Below are 21347 nucleotides of genomic sequence, written 5' to 3' on the forward strand. Positions count from 1 at the left end.
GCAAAATTTGTACAATTGGGTCAATTGCTAGTTGCCTCTTGACTACACTATCCATGCAAGTGTAGTTTATTGATTTAGGAGATCCTTTACCAGGCAAGGGTTAATTGAATCCTTGTTGTTTCACTAGATTATTTGTTCTCTTTTGAATGAATAAGCATTTTATTACTTCATTGCTGTTTTAGAGTTACTAGATTTCACTTAAATAGTTGATGTGTTCAGCTAGTAAGTTGCAAATCTATGAACAAATGTTTTATTTACTCATTTTGATATACAATTGCAGTACATTTTTGAAGTTTGTGTTCATTTGCTTTTTCGGGTTAAAACCAGAGCAACATGTGACAATTTTGAAGATGCTTGTGTGCACTACATTGTTTCTGTTTGAGGTATTCTCAAATGTACTAGTGTTAGTATTGGATGTTTTTTGTGCAATGTCTGTTTAATGTTGCTTTTAGCTTGTTGTCTGTTATGTTTCTTTACTGTGCACATGATGTTTATAATTTGCAGCGTGTTTGTATTGTTTGTTTGGTTTAAGTTTAGTTTTATATGTTTTTAATAGCCATGAAGAAGTCCCAATGATTTGGTATGAACCGCGTAAGCTGTGTCATTGTCCATTATTTAAAGTTAAAGCAAAGAAATAAAGAATGAACATCCTTACTACACGTGTCTTGTGATGCTTGCATTTAATGATTGAAACTCTATGTAGCTGTGTATTTTTGACTCTCTCTGGAATATTAGGTTCTTCTGAGGAATGTTCAATCATACACTATAGGAGTGCTTTTCCCTCGTGATATTTGTAATTATTGGGGCATTTTGGATGGTTGGCTTTGAGAGCGAGCACCTGATTTGTGGGAATAATATAGATCAATCAATCAATCATGGCATTTGTAAAGCGCACTACATACCCGTGAGGGTCTCAAGGCGCTAGGGGGGGTTGAGGGGGGAAGCTGCTACTGTTCGAAGAGCCAGGTCTTGAGAAGTCTTCTGAAGGTCAGAAGGTCTTCGGTCTGCCGCAGGTGGATGGGGAGGGTGTTCCATGTCTTGGCTGCAAGGTGGGAGAATGATCTGCTGCCGGCATTCACTCTTCGGATGCGGGGGATAGTGGTGAGGGCGCGGTCTGCGGAGCGGAGCTGGCGGGAGGGGGTGTAGAGGCTGAGTCGGCTGTTGAGGTACGTTGGTCCGGTGTTGTGGAGTGCCTTGTGTGCTTGGATGAGGAGTTTGAAGGTTATCCTCTTGTTGACAGGAAGCCAGTGTAGGTCTCTCAGGTGGGGTGTGATGTGGCTGCGGCGAGGGATGTCGAGGATCAGGCGCGCGGAGGCGTTCTGGATGCCTTGAAGCCGTTTCAGGAGTTTGGCCGGGGCCCCTGCGTAGAGTGCGTTTCCATAGTCCAGTCTACTGCTGACGAGGGCCTGGGTGACCGTCCTTCTTGTTTCGGTGGGGATCCATTTGAAGATCCTGCAAAGCATGCGGAGGGTGTTGAAGCAGGAGGAGGAGACGGCGTTGACCTGCTTCGTCATGGAGAGGGTAGAGTCGAGGATGACCCCTAGGTTGCGTGCGTGGTCGGTGGGTGTTGGGGGTGTAGCTAGTGTAGTCAGCCACCAGGAGTCGTCCCAGGCCGAGGGGGTGGATCCGAGTATGAGGACCTCCGTCTTGTCCGAGTTCAGCTTCAGTCGGCTGTTCCTCATCCAGTCAGCGACAGCCTTCATTCCTTCATGGAGGTTGGTTTTGGCAGTGTGTGGGTCCTTGGTGAGGGAGAGGATCAGCTGTGAGCGGTGCCATGTAGACGTTGAACAACGTTGGGCTGAGGGATGAGCCTTGGGGTACACCGCAGATGATCTCGGTGGCTTCGGAGTGGAAGGGGGAGGCGGACGCTCTGTGTTCTGGTGGAGAGGAAGGAGGAGGTCCAGTCCAGGGCTTTCTCTTGGATTCCGGCATCGTAGAGGCGTGTTCGTAGTGTGCGGTGGCAGACCGTGCCAAAGGCGGCTGACAGGTCCAGGAGGATGAGGGCCGCGGTTTCTTTGTTGTCTAGCAGGGTCCTGATGTCATCGGTGGTGGCGATGAGAGCAGTTTTGGTGCTGTGGTTGCTGCGGAACCCAGACTGGGACGGGTCCAGGATGCTGTTCTCCTCGAGGAGGCTGGTCAGTTGTTTGTTAATGGCCTTTTCGATGATCTTCGCCGGGAACAGGAGCAGAAAGATGGGTTGGAAGTTCTGGAAGTCCTTGGGGTCCGCCTTGGGTTTCTTGAGTAAGGCGTTGATCTCTGCGTGCTTCCAGCTCTCCAGGAAGGTCGCTGTCTTGAAGGAGATGGTGATGGTTTTCCGGAGATAGGGTGTGATGGTGCTGCTGGCTTTGTTGAAGATGTGGTGTGGGCAGGGGTCTTCCGGGGATACGGAGTGGACGGTGTTCAGGATCTTGATGGTGTCGTCGTCGTTGATGTTGGTCCAGGAGATCAGGCGGTTGGTGCGGGTAGTGGTTGTGGGAGCTGGAGCGGGGGTCTCAGTGGTTGCCGGGGTCGTGACGGCATCAAAGCTGCCATGGATGTCTATGATCTTGCGATGGAAGAAGGTGGCCAGCGAGTCACACAGGTCTTGTGAAGGTGGGATGTCGTTGGTGTTGGAGCTGGGGTTGGAGAGTTCCTTCACGATGTTGAAGAGCTCTTTGCTGTTGTGTGCGTTGTTGTCTAGGCGGTCTTTGAAGGAGGTCCTTTTGGCGGATCTGATGAGGTGGTTGTGTCTACGGGTGGCGTTCTTGTGGGCGGTGTAGCTTTCTTGTGTTCGTTCACGGATCCAGTTTTTTTCGAGTTTTCGGCAGGTTCGCTTGGAGGCCTGGAGGTCTTCGGTGAACCAGCTGGCTTTCTTGCCAGTGTGGGTGTTGGAGGGCTTCTTGAGGGGGGCGAGGGTGTTGGCGCAGTCGTTGATCCACTGTTTGAGGTTGCGAGCGGCGGTGTCGGGGTCGGTCGGATCTGTGGGTGGGCTCCAGGCAAGGGGGGTGGAAAGCTGGTTTTCTGTGACTTTGCTCCAGCAGCGGCGTGGCATCTGTTGGGTGCGGTGGTGCATGGTGGGTTTCCGGAAGGTTAAGTGGATGCAGCGGTGATCGGTCCAGTGGAGCTCGGTGGTGTGGTTGAAGGAGACGTGGGAGCTTGCGGAGAAGATGTGGTCAAGCGTGTGGCCGGCGGAGTGGGTGGATGTAGTGACGAGTTGTCTGAGTCCGAGGTTGGCGAGGTTGTCGATCAGGGTGGAGGAGTTGGCATCGTTGTTGTTCTCGAGGTGGAAATTCAGGTCCCCGAGGAGGATGTAGTCCGTGGAGGCGAGGGCGTGTGTGCTGACGAGGTCGGTGATGGAGTTGCTGAACTGTGCTCATGGTCCGGGGGGTCTGTAGATGAGGGTTCCTCTGAGGGTGGTGTTGGGATTGGTGTGGATCTTGAAGTGCAGGTGTTCGGTGGAGCTGAGGGTGTCATCAGTGTTGGTTGAGAACTTGAGAGAGTTCCTGTGGACGATGACGATTACTCCTCCTACTCCATTGGTGCAGTCCCTGCAGGTGATTTCATAGCCTTCCGGGATGGCTATGGCGATGTCGGGTGCAGAGGAGGGGTTCAGCCAGGACTCCGTCAGGAAGGCGACGTCTGGGGTGCTGGAGTCCAGTAGGTCCCAGAGTTCCACGGCATGTTTGCGTGCGGAGCAGGTGTTGAGAAGCATGCATCTGAGGTGGTTGGGTTCTTTGGTAGGTGGGTTGGCGGGCCGGATGCTGGTGAAGCTGCAGTTCGTGCAGGAGAAGGGTCCTTGGGTGCGCTTCGGGGCAGCCAGGCAGCAGGTGCGTGATCGGCTGGCGTTGAGTACATGGAGGGTGCTGGAGTCGTAGCAGAGGCGGGCGTCATGGCATTCGCGGGGGCCAGGGGTTCTGGCGCTGGGCACGGTCCAGGCACAGACGGGCGCAGACTGGCTTGCCTTAACTTACCTCAGCAGCGGCAGCTGGGGCAGGGACAGGATGCACGGCTGTGCTGTGCAGAGGGGGAGCGACCTACCTAGCAAGGTCAAGGGTCGCTCACTTCACCACGCAGCGGCCACCATATATGGGGAGGTGGGAGGGAGGAGCAGCTCGGAGGCGGGAGGTAGGGGCAGCGAATGAACAGTCAGGGGGGCGGGGATGCAGAGGACGCAGCGGTGGGAGCGGAGGATGGCACGGAGGGCAAGGGCACAGATCACGGGGGTCACAAAAGGAAAAACGGGGCACAGATCATGGGAGCACAGAAGGAAAAACGGGGCACAGATCACGGGGGCAGAGAAGGAAAACCGGGGCACAGATCATGAGGGCACAGAAGGAAAACCGGGGCACAGATCACGGGGTCACAGAAGGAAAAACGGGGCACAGATCACGGGGGCACAGAAGGGAAACCGGGGTACAGAAGGAAAAAGAGGGCACAGATCACGGAGGCACAGAAGGAAAAAGAGGGCACAGATCGCGGGGGTGATGATGGGAACAGAAGGAAAGAAGGGTACAGGAGAGAATACAGGCACAGGTGGAAGACAGACAACAGCAGTCACAGACGGCAAAGAGAAAAAAATACGGGCAGTGCAATGAACAATCTAACAGACCTAAGGCCTATCACTGGCCGTAGGAGGGCCTTAACTTACCTCAGCAGCGGCAGCTTGGGCAGGGACAGTACGCACAGGCGGTGCTGTGCGGAGGGGGAGCGACCTACCTAACAAGGTCAAGGGTCATAGAGTGTGGTTATATCACACCATAACCGTTCCTATATGGTGGTGGTGTTGGTATAAAATGTATCATATTTTGATGAAAATCTGCAATGCACCATTAAATGTTCTAATTGAGAGACCTGTATATGCACGCATTGTTAAAATAAATCATTTTAAGTGACTTGCCTGAAGCCCAGGATGACTTGGCCTCTGCTGTAAGGTTAACCACTTTAAAAGTTTGTATATTAATTTCCAAACGGCCATGTTGCTGCAGGTAACTGTGTTGGTCAGCTATCCATCCTGGGAGGAAATATGGTTGGCCAACTCTTGTTCAGTTATCTGGAATGATGAACTCTGATCTCATCTAGAAAATCTTAAAAACTAAGCCCAAATATCTTTCAACTCATCACATACAATAAAAAATATTCCAGTTTTGTTTATAGTGCAAACATTGTTTTTGCACTCACAATATACTTAAAGTTTTGTTTTACCTTCCTTGTGATTAGCATGCTACTCCAAGCACATTATTGAGAGAAATGCCTGTATTTTCTTGTTTCCAATGTGCATATTGTTGCCCGTGAAAACGACATCAGTGCATATTTTTAGTGATCCATTTCTAGTCATGTTTCCACTGTTTGCCAAAAGGTATTCATCAATATAGGAAAAGATAGATTTTTGTGTGGTTCCTCTGATTTTTCTAAATTAAATAGCTGGTATATATGGACGTCTGGGAATTGAGAGTTGGCTAACCACCTGTCACTGTATATGTGCTACCCCTCAAATGAGGTTTCTGATCAGGAAATTCTGATTTACATAGTTGACTTTTATGTACAACTGTGCTAAAAGTTTGCAAAGACTGTACAGTTAAATATCCCATAAAGGATGCAACTTGGTTTTACGCTAACAATATGTAGGACTATAAACATAGCAGCCTTACAATACTGCAGAAGAAGCTGCAGTGTAAAAATGTCGAGCCTGTTTTGACATTTTCAGGCATAAATTTCACATTAAATATGTCAAATATAAGTGTGCATGGAAAACCCAAAAGGCCATCTTTCATGATTATTATATTTACCAAATGGCAGTTAAGCAAACATGCATGTGTTCAGTGGTAATATAAGCACCAACGTGCAGTTACTTCAAACCCCAATGGCAGCTTTACACTTACAAGATGGTCTAGTGTTTGAAAAAGCCCATATGTGTGGGGCGGAGCCTGGAGCATAAGCAAGATGGCGGAATTTCCAGAACTCTGGGTCAGTTTGGTCTAGGCATGGTATAATTTCAACCTATAAGGGTGAGCTGATGGATAACATCTGTTGCCAGAATCAAGATTGCAGACTTTCTAGATAAACCCAGGGTAAAGGTCAACTCCAGAGAGGAATCGAACTGCAAGCAGTGTGGCAGAGGCCTAAGCTAAATTGGTGCACGGTCTGACTGTTGAAAGGTTTCTTACAGGTGGCCAGATGGCAGACAAAAGTTAGAATGGATAGGTTGATTGTGGAATCGTCTTGCAAATCCCGGGACTGCATTACTGGTACTCAGATTGGCGGTGAGCGGTGGTGTACTAAGAAAAGGGGCTGCACACAGCAGCTGTCATATTGAGAGCAGCTCTGTTCCGAAGCTAAAATGCCTGGTTGTGTAATGAAGCAACCCACTGTAAATGATGGATACTATCAGCCCTTCTGGCCTGCTTAGTGAAAAGTTAACTTTTAGACTATTATCTTAAACACAGGGGCATGAACTTAGGTGCCAAACAATTTAAATCTATAGAGTAGACAGCCATACAATCCCTCTGCACTGAGTAATGGGTAGAAAAAATGACATAAAGCTATTGACTTTCTTGTATAATTACAGACACAGGGAAACAGTGCTCGATTCCATGGATTCAGAATTATTCAACCTTATAGTAGATGCATACTTCAGACTTGACTGTGTTATCTAGAGCAGCCAAACTGCCTCATTCATATGAAAGCACCCACAAGAAAATACAGAATACTGAGTGGACTCTGAAGGCAGCAATAGTGTAAAGACCCTCAGCCAGCAGAACCCTGAGATGAGTCAGTCTCTAGATACAAGTACTATCTTGCCAATATCTAGGGGAGTGCTACCAGAGGCATAACTTCTTGCACAAATCCACCTAATGTTGGAATCTGCAGTTTACGGAAGTGGCTGTGGGTAGGTGCGTGAAAACTGCGATATTATCAGACAACTTGTTGAAGGTATCCGTGTTAGACACAATCCAAATGTATCTCACAGTGCTTAAAACATACTGGGGGCCTCGGGGGAGCAGAGCGGAGCGGTCTCCCCCCGGGGTCATTCGCCCAAATGGTACGGGCACAGCGCGAGGTAGGTGGCGTAGGCGTAGCGTGCAGCGCGAGGCGTAGGTTATATAGGGAGGTCAGGGTGCGCGAGCGTGGAGTGGCGCAGCGCTTTTAGAAGCAGTTAGGTGGGGGAAGTTTGTTTTCTCCCACCCTCCCACCCAAAAAAAAAAAATTATAAATAAATAATAATAAAAAAAAAAATATATATATATATATATATATATAGATAGATACATGAGGGGACCATGCGGGTTGGATTTGGGGAGGTGTGTATCGCCACAGTTGGACAGGTACTCGCTCAGGCACGTATAGTTGTGTAGGCAAGATGGGGGAGGGTAAATTTGAAGCGGATTTTACCCAACCCTCGTTATTGGTAAGTCGTTAAGAAAAAGGAAGAAAAAAGGATTGAAAACAAAATATGGAAATGCAAAAGTAAACATTGGTTTTGCTTGGAAAATATACAGTTTTTTAGGCATAGTGATAATAAAATGGTTTTGGCCCAAATTGTGAAATTGCCCTAGGAAATTAAGTTGCATGAAGTAAATAAGAGTTACCTCGTCCAATAAAGTGGCCTTTTCTGCTATTGAGTTACATGTGTGGTGTCCGTTATTTTGGGCGATATCGATTATCGAGAACACAGAAAACCAACACAGCAATATTTAAATCTCGCTTAATGGGGGCAGAGTATAGGTTGGCAAAGGTAGAAGAAACGATTACCATGACAGTCAAATGGGAGCAGGAAACTGGCATATGAGCTGGAGGACAGTAATCATAAAAAAACCTTGCACTTTTCAGGGGTACCGGAGGAAATGGAGAAAGATGACATGATTGTCCTTTTAAAACGCTTCTTGGAAGTAACAGGCCTGACATCTGATTAACCCCTGCTTTATTGTGCCAGGCAACCAAGGGTAGAACGTGATTTTTCTTTAAGGGCTAGATTGTTTTATTTTGTGGGAGCACAGGCACAGCTTACATCTAGACTGGGGTTTCACCCTAGTTATCAATCCAGTTTACTAAAGTCAGAAAAACATTTCTTTGGAACTATTTTTTTTCCAGTTATTTGTGGGCATTGGGTGGCAACAATGTCAATTCTGTATTTTTATCTTACCCTACACAATAACTTATGAATGCATATCTATCTGCTTTTAAATATTTTCTCTGTCAATCACGATTTGAAAGGAGCAGGTGCACAAGAAAACGGGCATGTAAAATGTGAAAGAGAGATTAAAAACCTATTAAACAATATTGTATTCTCAAGATGTTTATGGACAAGGCTAAGACTTTTTAGAATTGTCCTCCCTTGATGTTGTTACAAATGATCACATTTGTCCAGTGTTCGACATTGAGTGATCATAGCATAGGGAAGATGAAGAAAAGGTAATATGAAGAAAAGTGGCACTGCAGGCATTTCGAGACACTGTCTGGTCATCCACCTTTACTTTATTTGGAACTGACCTAAGTGTAACATATGGAGTAATGTCTAGGGGTGGGCGGAATTTGCGAAATTCACTTTCGCAAACTATCGCGAAAATGTTGAAAATATCCGCAAACACGCCGGAAATATCACGAAGACGCAGAAGTTTTTTTCCTGCCTGTTCGCGGTATTTTTTGCGTGATCGCGGCTCGCCAACTTACCCATGCGGTTGCTCACGGGCGCAGCAATCTTGTTTTCACTTGTCCCGCCCGCTCGCGTTCGATATGACGTGCCCGCGTCCTCACGCTCTCGCTCGCGGTGGAGAATGACGTGTTCGAGATCTCAATCTTCTCATACTCTTGCGGTGCATGATCGCGAGAAGAAAGACGTGATCGCACGACAAGTGACGTGATCGCGCGACAAATGACGTTAATGCCTTTTGACTAGGTTTACCCTATGGAAAGCATAAGGCACTACAATTTACAGGTCAAATATTTCAAAGTACTTACAAAATCAGCATCCATCCTTGTAGCTTGCAATGTCCACCTGGAGCCCTTAAAAAAATTATTGAATAGTCTTTTAGCACACTTATGTAAACAAATCATATCCTAGTTTTTAATGAAACATATGTCCATGTTCCTGATCTAACAGTATGCATTTTGGGTCACTAAATACTGGGTTTAATCTCCTAGGTCATTGAGGTCTCCTATTATAGCTAGGGGTGGGCGTAATTCGACTCAACAGAATTCCAAGGAGTTATATACAAACTCTGAAAGATTCCGTGGAGTTCCTCCAATAGGTGGACATAGGCATGATGCTCATGCTGTGACTTAGCGCAGGTTACGCATTCTGCTCTGAAAGATCAGTGTGAAGGCCACCACAATGTGTGACACAGGGTGCAGCTACTTGAGTTGATTTTGCTGCAGCTGGAGTAGATTTTCTACTCAAGCCCCAGACTTCTGACCACCTGAGTTAGAAAATCATGCCAGATGTACTCCAAGCAAATTTAAATTGCAGGAGAGGAAGACAAATGTCCCTCTTGCTCGCCAACTTACTGTTCTAGAGCCGAGCATGCAAAAGAATTCCACCAGGTGGAAATTGGCGGAATTTGGCCAGAAGTCCATGTTACAAGAGTAATTTGGAGTAACCAAAATTCAGCCAGTTTCCAGATGGAAAGGAATATTTCACCCACACTTAATTACAGCCTTTTTTCAGGACAAAGACATACGCTAAAACATACTGTGCACATCATGGGCCCGATTCACAGAACTAACTTAAGACAAAATCCTAAACTTACTACCATTTTGGTATTCACAGAAGGCACTTACTCATAAATGTGCCTTCTGTGAATACCAAAATGAGTAAGTGCCATCTGTGATTACTAAAATGAGTAAATGGTAGTAAATTAAGGATTTTGTCTTAAGTTAGTTCTGTGAATCGGGCCCGATGTTCTGAAGTGTTATTCTCTTGTGACAGTTTAACTGAACTTATGTTGGCTGGGGAGTTTAGGGGCCTGAGTGGGCTGCCTGCATACAATTTGACCCCTGATTAACAAAGTTCGGATCTGAAATATTTACGTGTACCAATGTATCTTGCTACAAGGGGAAATCAAAAAGGATTGTTGATATTTCCACAGCCGTAAGTGATGGCTATATGTGGGAAATTGGCATACCAAAATAATGTCAAATATTTGTATTGGCTTTTTTACACATTTCTGCTTTTCTAACTTACACTAAAATGTGCAAAATGTAAGTGGTGCAGTGACTGCAGGACAGTACATACAGGGTACCCCTTTACTGTATTTGTATGGCAGTAAGAGAAGATTTCAGTTGAGAAATCATTATCTGGTGATGAAAAGAGAAACAGTTAAATTTAACAGTCACTTCTATCCTATTGTATAGTATGTTCTGCAATGTAGGCAATCTACACAATTAGCCTCCATCTATCATACTTTTCCCTTTGGGTTTTGTGAATTAGGCAAAAGTCAACAATCCCTGCAATTCGTGGGCATAGATATATGCCTCTATGGATTTCGGACTTTTTAAAGACTAAGGTCATAGGGGCAGATGTACAACCGTTTTTTGCGGTTGGAAATGGGAATTTGGCCTGTCTGTGACCGCAAAAAGGTCAGCCCCATGTACAAACCTATTTTGTGAGTCGCTAATATATTAGCGACTGGCAAAATAGGGTTTGGACTCTCTATTAAGAAGGGGCGTGCCAAGGGAGTCCCTTCCTAATAGCAAGTGGAAATGGCATATACCATTGATTTGCAACCGAATTTGCGGTCGCAAAACACTTGCAGTGTACCACCCTTTTCAAACTGGTGGTAAAACATTCGCAAACTGGAAGGGGGCCCCAGGGGACCCCTTTCCCTTTGTGAATGAATGCGAAAATATTTTTTAAGGGCAGGCTGTGGTCCCAGGGACCACTGCCTGCCCTTAAAAAATGGAACTGAAAAGTTTCATTTTTCTTTTTTAAATGCATCTCGTTTTCCTTTAAGGAAAACGGACTGCATCTAAAAATAATAACTGCTTTATTGAAAAAGGAGTCACAGAAATGGTGGTCTGCTGACCCCAGCAGGCCACCATCCCTGTGAGAGCTGGCTATTCCCAATGGGATCGCAAATTGTGCTTGTCTCATGAATATTGATGAGGCATGCCATTTGCAACCCCAATGAGGGAAACAACCAGTGTTTGAGCCACTGTGGTAAATTGCATTTAGAGAGTCGCAAATTGCGAGTCGCAAATTGAGGCAATTTGCGACTCGCTAAATGCAAGCATCGTACATCCGGCCCTTAATTCTTTGGATTGTATTCTGAAGCTGATTATTAACATACTGTCTTGGAGGAAAGCCCATGCATATTATCATCACATGTTCACTGTGCCTGTTTATGGAATCTTTATATTACACTCTACATACATCTCAATAACATTTCTTAATGCTTGCCCAAGTCTAGATAAGTGGTCCCTGTGAGTTCTTCTGTAGTTGTTCCTTTTCTGTGGCTTCAATAAAATCCTCAGTTTTTGCAACCAGCAAATAGTTTGTCAAATATAGTGAGTTTCTACTTTACAGCAAATAAAATGGAAATGCAATTCTCCTACTGATCACCATACAAATATTCAGTTGTGGCTGTCTTAGAATTGGAATTGTACCATTTACAAGTAACTCATCGTGCCTTCACATCTTTGCAGAAAAATAATTTCTTACTTATTTGTGTGGTTCTCAATATTGGTGTTTAGCCTATTTCCCCTGATTTTCTACTAAATCACTATTTTTGCAGAAATATGGTCAGAAATTAAGACTCTTAAGCTGCTTTATTTCATCACCAACAGCAATATTCTTTCTATGCAAAAAGATCTAATTTCTAAAGCAGAGTTTCATTACCTGTTGATCAAACAGAGCCCAAAACATTGGCAGTGGAATGTATAGGAACAACACTCGCGTCACCATTTTAATTTCCTTAATGAGTTTCGTCTGTAGTAAACAAAAGAAATAAAATTACATTATTGACTGACTCTAGAGCTGTGTTCTCTTCCTAAATATCTGCTTCAGAAAGCAGGTTCAACTGCACAATTTTGATTTGCAATATATCACCAATATAAGTATACATGAATATAGATTTGGCATTCTCAACTCCATATCTATTTAGGTTCACAATATATATTCTGTCAAGGTAAGAAGATGTGTACATCCTAGGATGAATAGTGAATACAGTGTAGAGAACTCTGAATATAACTTACTGAAGATTGATGGTTACCATTATAACAAAGACAAACAGGCTTAAACTGTGTTTATTAATTGGTGGTGAGCAATGTGATTTTAGGTGGGTGAACACACACATGCTTTTTCAGATCCGGAATCAAGGGGGCTTTGTTGTTTGGAATGTTTTGAAGATGATGATAAGGAATAAAGGAATAGTAGATGGCCAAGCAAAGAATCATCTTCTGAAATACATTTATTTTTTAAATGAGAGAAGGGCATAGGGTTGATTTTCCTTAACACTTTTCAAGTAAGGAAGCTAGCAGAGGTAAAGCTGTTTATATGCTCCATGAAATAAATATAGTTGAGAAGCAAAATGATTTCTAAACTACAAGATGATAGGGTGTATCTGGGGTATGCAAATCACTAGGCCATCATCTACTACTCGTTTTTAACCTTTTAGAGAAAGTGCCTAAGATGGCAACCTACGGCTTGTCAGAGTTTAATCATAAAAAATTGACATCCATCTAGGATTCATTATATCACATGCAATCTCTGAACTGCTATTGGCAAGAGATTATACCACCATTTAGTTATCTAATAAATAGTATGTGAAATTTAGATAGGGGAGTTTGACAGTCCCACTCTATCCCATTCTCCCTTGTTCACACAAAATGTCATAATGACTCTTCAAATATGAGCAGAAAAACAAAAACATTATAAATTCCTTCCGTAATGTTTTCGCTGCCAACTGTTTTGGTTAACAGTGTAAATTGTTTCTAGCTCCTAAATATTTTATACATTTTCAAACTTTAAGCTTCTTTTTACAAAAGATGAGAATAACAGTAATAGAGTTTCAAACAATTGTGCCAGCTATTCTGAAAGTTATTAACCCAGCTGCTCCCTGTATTTAGTGCTCCTAATTAACTATTACCTTCCACGATGTTTAGAACGTTTGAGGATAATTTATAATAAGGCTATTAAGAGCATGTGTAAGCCTGGCAACTTTTGTAAAAGTGATAAGGTTTCCTATAGTATTTATAAAAAAATATGAATTCTTTTGAATATTTAAAAAAGATGGCTTGATTGGACTAGAATGTGTAGAACTTCTCAAGAATCTGTGGCAGGATGTGTATAGCGTGAGAAAACTTATTTACATGTCATCAAGTAACAATTTCCACTTTAAAAAACTCACAAAATCATTCTAGTGCCTAAATAAAGAAAAGTCATTTTCTAAAAAGTGATTTGTAATTAATTGTTGCTGACTCGTTAAAAAAAGTGTAGTATTTTACAAGGAAAGTGTCTTCAGAAAAACGTGCTTTCCCCCACTAGGGTCAAATGTTTTGCGGATTATTTCATCAGTTCCTACCACTCAGTTCTTTATAACTTTCCCAATAAATGTAATTGGCAGTTCTATTGTATCCATTTGATTTTCAGCTTGTGAGACTAGCAATACAGCCTAATATTTTTGTGTGTCTACCTCCGTCTGACATCGCATAAGGGAATTGGACTGTAAAAAAGCAAAATAAATAATAAAAGCAGTTAACAGATCAAAAACACTCTCTGATCCTTGCTTCTATTGTTACATATTTTGGAGAAAAGATTCATTACATCCAAGGCAACATTGAAGGAGATTACTCCTAGAATATATATTGGCTTGCATGCCTTGTCAAACACATGCCTCTTGATTTTTTTTGTTTTTCTGTTTTGAACAATTAATGCATTTTATATAAAGTTTGATAGCTCATAAAGTGGAACTCCATCTATTTTAAGACAAGGAATCATTTTTATTTGTCTCTAAAAATCTTTATTTTACCCGAAAAAATTTAAAAAAATGTGTTGCTATGGTCTCTACAAGAATGTTCCCCCACTAGGATCAAATGTTTTATGGATTATTTCATCAGTTCCTACCACTCAGTTCTTTATAACTTTCCCAATAAATGTAATTGGCAGTTCTATTGTATCCATTCGATTTTCAGCTTGTAAGACTAGCAATACAGCCTAATATTTCTGTGTGTCTACCCCCGTCTGACATCGCATAAGGGAATTGGCCTGTGAAAAAGCAAAATAAATTATAAAAGCAGTTAACAGATCAAAACCACTCTCTTATCCTTGCTTCTATTCTTACATATTTTTGAGAAAAGATTCATTACATCCAAGGCAACATTTAAGGAGATTACTGCTAGAATATATATTGGCTTGCATGCGTTGTCAAACACATACCTGTTGATTTTTTTTTCTTTCTGTTTTGAACAATTAATGCATTTTATATAAAGTTTGATAGCTCAAAAAGTGGAACTTCATCTTTTTTACGACAAGGAATCATTTTTATTTGTCTCTAAAAATCTTTTTTTACCTGGAAATAATAAAACAATTAGTTGCTATGGTCTCTACAAGAATGTTCTTACCGGGTATTTATCAACAGCCCAATCTAGCCAGTGCTCCCGTTTTGGATATTCTCTTGAGCGATGGCTCCATCGGTTCCCTATTGCAAACTAGAGACATTAACATTTATGTTACATAATGATTCCTTTAGTTAATACTGTGTTACAGAATTGTTCAAGAACCAATGTGTTCATAAAACGTGCAGATAAAAAGCCAATATAGATGATTCAGCAGTCCAGAAGTTACCACATATCTCCAGAAGTCTGTAAAAAGGAGAGCTGTAATGAATTTTGTACAGTCTGAATTTTGCAATTATTGCAATAGGTGTCATATTTCTCTATAACAAAATATTAAATGGTTTCTTCTTCAGGCTCAATTCAATTCATTTCAAAAAGACTTTATTCGGATGAAAACAGGTTGCATAAAAGCAACATACAGCATGAACAATGACACAGTAAAAACATGTGATCCATTCAAATAGGATAAAAATGATAAAACCAGATACAATGTGCTAATATTAGCAGCAGGGTTTAAGGCAACATATTTCTCAAAGCTCATACAGCACATCTTAAAAATGACCCAATGTGCAAAACGGCTTTATCATCAGGTAATTGAAGTAAAAATCTAAAAGTTGGCCTACAATGTCCAATATTATGACAATTCTTTTTTAGAAATGGAATTTTAAAAAGTCTGGTGTACCTTACATAGCATTTACAGAAAAAAGTAAAGTGTAACATTGATTGACCTGACACTTCATCACAGGGGCAAGGCCTCATGTGAAGGTTCTTTGTGAAACCCAATAGGAAACATAAGAGATATTTTATTCCCAGCGGCCCCGTACACACCACAGATTTTCTGTAGGGCATTCAAATACAGTCAGACTTAAGTAGGCTGCAACATTGCATTTTCCTTCCGCTTGCCTCAGTCATCTGGAGTACTCAAAATTATAAAGTGCTTGTTTGACATTACTTTCACTTAGGCTGTTACAAGTTATCTGGTCCATAAATACTGTACTCCAATCTTATAATATTCAGACTTTACATAAGCCAGCCAAGGGATGAGAAGTCCTCTATCATGGGACTTAGAAGGCGTACATTACGAACACACTTGTTTTAGAAACATAAAATACTTTTTCATCAATGCTTAGATTACTTTCATATATTGGTAACACAGTTGTAGATTAGAGATGAAAATGGATTGTGATGAGAGATTTAGGATACACACACTTTTGCAGCATTTAATGACATAAAATATGAAAAGTACCCTCAAAATCATAACATTCTAAATAATGTTGAAAAGTGTTTGATAATGTGTCAATTGTCCAGATGTGGGTCCGTGCACACTGTGTCACTGGAATCAAGCTGTAACAGGCTGATGGGTTCATATCTAGGATTAAACCAGTCCTGGGTTGCTTGTGTTCTGGTTTAGGGAGGATCTAGCGTGGCTGCTCGGGCTGGATTGTTCCTATTGGAGCAGGGTCAAGACTGATTTGCATATAGCTGGGTCCAAACTGAGGTGGCATGGTGTGTAAAATAATGATGGATTCGGATGTGGCCCGAGTGATTACCAGTCGCTGAGATTAATTCAAGCATTCCATTTATCAATGCTTTGTATACTCAATTGGTTACAGGGCACACACTCCTTCTTCATGGATCCATTTTTTTAAAAAGATGAATAGGATTTTTAAGGTAGCATATCCAAAGATCTTTATTTGTTGTGGATTTAAGGATAGGAGAAAATATATTGGAATAAAGCATGCCATGTATTTGAGGTCATACATGCCATACTTGGCAAATTTACATTATTTTGGCTAAGTGACCAAGAAACTGAACTGTTTATTTTTTTTGCTGGTGAAAGGTAGTCAGCCAATTTTAGCTGATGGAGAAACAATAAAACATACTTTAAATTGAGAATGATTGGATAGCAGCGTGTATTTTATTATAGTGGTAAACTACAATGGGTATTTTGCAATTTCTGCCTTATTTGCTATTTGTTTGGAGAGAGGTAGGGTAAACAACACTTTTTTTTTTAATCTGGAGGGCAATCAATAGTTCAATGTTTTTAACTTGTGTGTATGTTTTTGTTTTAAGGGTGGGTACATAAAAAACAGATATTTTTGATTTCATGTTACCTCCTGAAGTAGCTGAACATTTGTTTTTGTGCCATGTTGCTGGAGGCAAGTGAGGATTTTATGGTAATCAGGTAGAGGAGTGTGTAGTGTGTTTTAGGGAGATGGTAAAGAGGAATCTACCCCATATTTGCATCATGTGTGGAATAGAGGGGCCAAATAAAGCACTATGGTTAATTAATTCATTGGTACTTTTATTGAAGTTTGAAACCTTCAAGTGCACTCTTTGGGATAGCTTTTAATGTTAAATGGGTGTACCACACACCACAGTACTTAGACAGGTGTGAAGTGGGGGTTACACAACAATATGTGTTATGTTCTAGCACTGCCAGGGGATTAGCCTGGTTGGTCCAAGACAATCACAGCCCATCCAAGAGTCATGCAGGAATGACGGGAAACCATGCAAGAGGAACTCAACTTTGAGAGCTAGAAGGGGACGTTCACCTAGATAATGCAACAGGAAAAGACAATGTTTATGGTTATTTCCTTTGGAAACTGAAAGACAATCGAGGTAAGGGCCATGGATGGAAGAGAGAAAATGCAACACTTTGAAAAAGAAGGTGGTATAAACACATTAAACATAGAACTAAGAAATAGTGGGTCCATAATATTCATTCATTAGGGTGTGTATCAAAACATTACACATCCAAAGGTTTTAAAGAAGCACAAAACTATCCTGAGAATTTTATTCATAAACACACTGTAAAACTTTAATCAAATCACAATGTATTTGTATTCCAATAATGCTATACACTAAGAAAATTAAAAAAATAGTAAATAGGATGTAAACTTCAAGCTACATAAATAAACACACATATAACAGATTCATTATTGAAAAACAAAAAGAGGTGCACCATATTTATAATTCAAAATCCATTCAATATTTTGGTGTTCTAATACTACAGTTCTTAAAACACAAAATTGGGCTTTGCAGAATGTGAATCTTTTGATATTCCCTCTGTTGAATGAATCCCACAGTACCATTGTTTCTTAGTTCTGTGACAAAGAAGGGGCTTGATCACCTGTGCAAAGATTTTGCTGGAGTCTTTGCTAAGGGTGTCAGTACGTGCGTTACCTGTGCTTACACAGGAAGACTGCATGGTTTGATTGCCATGAGGGGCATAGAGTGTGCGAGTAAACTCTATTAGAAAAGCTCTGGACTTCAGTTTGAGGCAAGGATATATCCTGAAAGAATCAGCAGCAATACAAACCAAGCTTGACTTCTGAAGGGGGGTCGTGATTAACCCTGGGCGGCCAACTACGCTACGCTACGCTCGCTCGCGTGGTTTGCGTAGTTTGTGCTACTTCGCGCTACGCGAATTGCACATAGCACAGTGCAAAAACACATAGCGTAGCGTAGTTGGCATTTTTTACTCGCTCGCGGTCCACAACGTCAAGTTGGCGACTGCGAGCGAGCAAAATGACCTCCCGGCGAGTCTTTTTGCTCGTTCGATCAGCAACATCAAGTTGCCGATCGCAAGCGTGGAATATAAACCTCCCGGCGAGATTCTCAACACAGGGAGGTCAGGTTTCTCATTGCGAGTGGTCGCGTATGCTCGTGACCGCTCGCGATGAGATACTACCAGTCTGCGTTGCAGTAGCGGTCTGTGGAGGGAGTTCTGTGGGGCAGTGAGGCGGGGCGGGTTAGGGGCAGGGTGGGGAAATGTAAACACCGGAATATGGATGAACGGAGGTAAGTACACATTTAAATAATTAAAACGAATTTCGTTGCGCGCGCTGCATCGCAAAATGCGATGCAGCGTGCGCAAAGGAATTTGTTTTATTTATTTAAATGTGTACTTACCTTTGTTCATCCATATTCCGGTGTTTACATTTCTCCTCCCCCGCTCTGCCTCACCGCCCCACGGAACTCCCTCCATGGACCGCTACTGCTTCGTTGAGAAAGCTGCTGCTCGAGTAAAAATCTACTCAAGCGGCAGAAAACGACAGCTCGCACTGTGCGAGATGCCGTTTTCAATGATTGCACAGTGCGGACAATCATCCGGCACTGTGCAATCATCCCGAACAGCTCACTACACAGTTTGCATAGCGCTATGCGTATCTTGCGTAGTGCGAAGTGCACTTCGCGTAGCTACGCGTAGCACTACTACGTAAACTACGCCCAGGGTTAGTCGTGATGCAAAGAGGTTGGTGAAGGAGCTGTTGCTCGAGAGTTGGGTGAAAAATCATCCAGAGTTGCTCTAGAGGACATCAATGCAGCATTGTGCAAATAATACACAGCAATCATGTAAGAAGGGAAACAATGATGAAATGAGCTGTGACACCCAACTGCTGGTGCCTCTTTTCAAGGAATCCCTTCCAGTTTATGAAGCAGTTGCTGACTCCTCAAAGGAGGAGGTAACTGATTCATAAACTGGAAGGGGTTCCTTTGAACCCTGCCCTTTTAGGAATTGTGTTGGCAGCCTAAAGTGTAGGAGGCAGTGGTCCACAAGGCCTATTCTCACTGATGTCTTCCCAAAGGGGAATTGTTTATTTTTGAAGCACCACTGGTTCTTTTAAGGAACGTGGGCTAAATGTTTCCTGTTTCGGAAGGCAAACACAGGTATGGCGGTCTGCTGCCCTTGAAGGTCATGACCCATTGGTTTGTAGCCAATCACAGGGTTTTGCAAATTTTGACCTACCAAACAATTATTTATTAGGAAGGTCATTCTGCAATGCCCTGCCAGTGGTATTTTACAAACTGACCTAATAGTACATAGGACGGTTTGTAAGGTAACAGTCCTTTCCCAAAAGTTTTATCTTAATATGTGTCCTTCTTTTTTGTAAAACCTTTACCAATGTGTTGAAAATTCCTTGCCATTGAGATGGAACCTAGAGACTCGGTGACATGGTTGTACTTGAAAAGCTTGTCTACTTATCTATATTTAAATTGGGTGATCTGAACACTTTTACCTGCACAGGATCTTTATTTGGTATAGTGCATACATCGTAATGGGAATCTTACACCAATATTTTAATGAGAATCTGCCATCAGTACGCAGTGTTTGTATTTTTACGTAAATACATAAGTGTATCCAATAATCCTGCAGATTTCTGATACTAATTCCTGGTATGTTGGCAGCCAAAAATGTGAAAACTTCGGAGCTGCTTAAATTACTCAATTGCACACTTTTGCTGCTTGGTCCCTAAAGCTAAAACTCCTACAACAAATTCTGTAACTCATGTTTTGTAAATTAGGGGATGGATTTCTGCCAGACCATTTACGCCTTTCTAGTCATGCAATGACATTTTAGATCTTTTGGTGTAATCTAATCAAGCTTCCTCCTTTGATCACACTGTTTGATCTTCAGGCAAAGCATAATGGCTCACAGGTGCATCATTCATAGCCATGTTTGAAAGCAATTGGAAATGTGTTAGTCCCTGGCGTTAAGAGATAAATTAAAACAGGCAAGTAGAATTCGAGAATTCCAGATTTCCTTATTTCTAGTACAGACACTAATAAATTCAATGGTTTTTATAAAAATAATTTTGAGGTAGACTATTTTAGCTATCTCTAAAAATTAATTTGTATCAAGAAACTCCCGCCCTCAAATTATTTTTTAAATCACGCCAACTACTCCTTGCTCAGAATAAGGTGAAACACATGTGATTGTTGAAGATCTCTGATACGTGTGTCCTTAGTTGATAGCTATAAAGTCACAGTGGCACTTATCATAATGTTATCAGTTATTGGAGGGCTGCCTGATAAATTACCTAGGCCTAAGGAAATACCTTTGGTGCTGGGACAGTGCATGGCAAATGAGGACCCAGACTTGGGGTGGGTTCTTTGTGTGGTGTGTGCATGTCTACATGTCTGTACATGGAAATGCACTTAGGCATCTGTGTTTCTCTGTGCCTGCTTCTTTTCTGCAAATATGTGTGTCTTCCTGTGTGTGGCTGCTATTCTGTCTGAAACCTGTGTGTGGTTCTCCCTTCATATGTGTTTTTTTGTTTATACACTAATAAAAATCAACACTTTCAAGGGCATTGTTGACACTTGACAAATGTAAGACTACTGCATCATTATGGAAAGTAAAAGAAATTGCCATAACTGCTTCGCTACAAACCATGAGCAAAAAAAGTGCATTGAAAATTGCACGTAGATTGTTCAAAATAGGAAGAAATTGCATTACTGTAGGACTGTATGAGTATAGCAAATAAATCATTTTTTGGATCACTATAGGCCTGATTAGGATGGCGGGTGGTCTCATGTCTGCCTGCCACCATAACGGAGATGGATACCGCCCAACATTGTGTCGGGGGTCCCACAGGCCAAATTACAATGCGACTGCAATGTGGGGGTCACATTGCCCACCATTTCCATTGCAGCTGGTGCTGCTGGCTGCAACACCTGAAAAATGGGATGTGTAATATATCCCTCTACTACTTGACAGGCACCATGTGGTGCCTGTCACTTGGTAAAGGGATGTCACTTGGTAAAGGGATGAGCCACCCTCACCCAAAGAAAAGGGCCCGGGGTGAACGGAGCACCATCTACTAGGAGAGCAGGAGCTTGAAAGAAGGCAGCACCAGGTGAGTGAGGCTCACAGCCTGCAGCTATGGGCCTCTTGTGGTCTTTTAAAATTCCTGTTGACCGCATAACCATGTACCTTCTCGGATGTCCAACGCTGTGTTCTATATTTTATCTACGTTACCTAACCCACCACATCTTTAGTATTGCCAGATTACAATTTGTTATCTTTTCTGGCA

The 21347-nt window shown here is 42.4% G+C and overlaps 1 protein-coding gene across 1 annotated transcript in view; it reads right to left on the reverse strand.

The window, feature by feature from the left end:
- SLC15A2 (solute carrier family 15 member 2) overlaps positions 1-21347 on the reverse strand; it is a 452967-nt gene that overhangs the window by 184428 nt on the left and 247192 nt on the right. Inside the window, exons 10-12 of the mRNA XM_085647327.1 lie at positions 14533-14619; positions 11810-11899; positions 8935-8979 (exon numbers count right to left, since the gene is read on the reverse strand). Coding sequence (XP_085503453.1) covers positions 8935-8979; positions 11810-11899; positions 14533-14619 — 222 coding nt within the window. The remainder of the gene's footprint in view (positions 1-8934; positions 8980-11809; positions 11900-14532; positions 14620-21347) is intronic.

The sequence above is a fragment of the Triturus cristatus genome, chromosome 3_2 (genome assembly GCF_964204655.1).
Source record: "Triturus cristatus chromosome 3_2, aTriCri1.1, whole genome shotgun sequence".
Classification (NCBI taxonomy): Eukaryota; Metazoa; Chordata; class Amphibia; order Caudata; family Salamandridae; genus Triturus; species Triturus cristatus.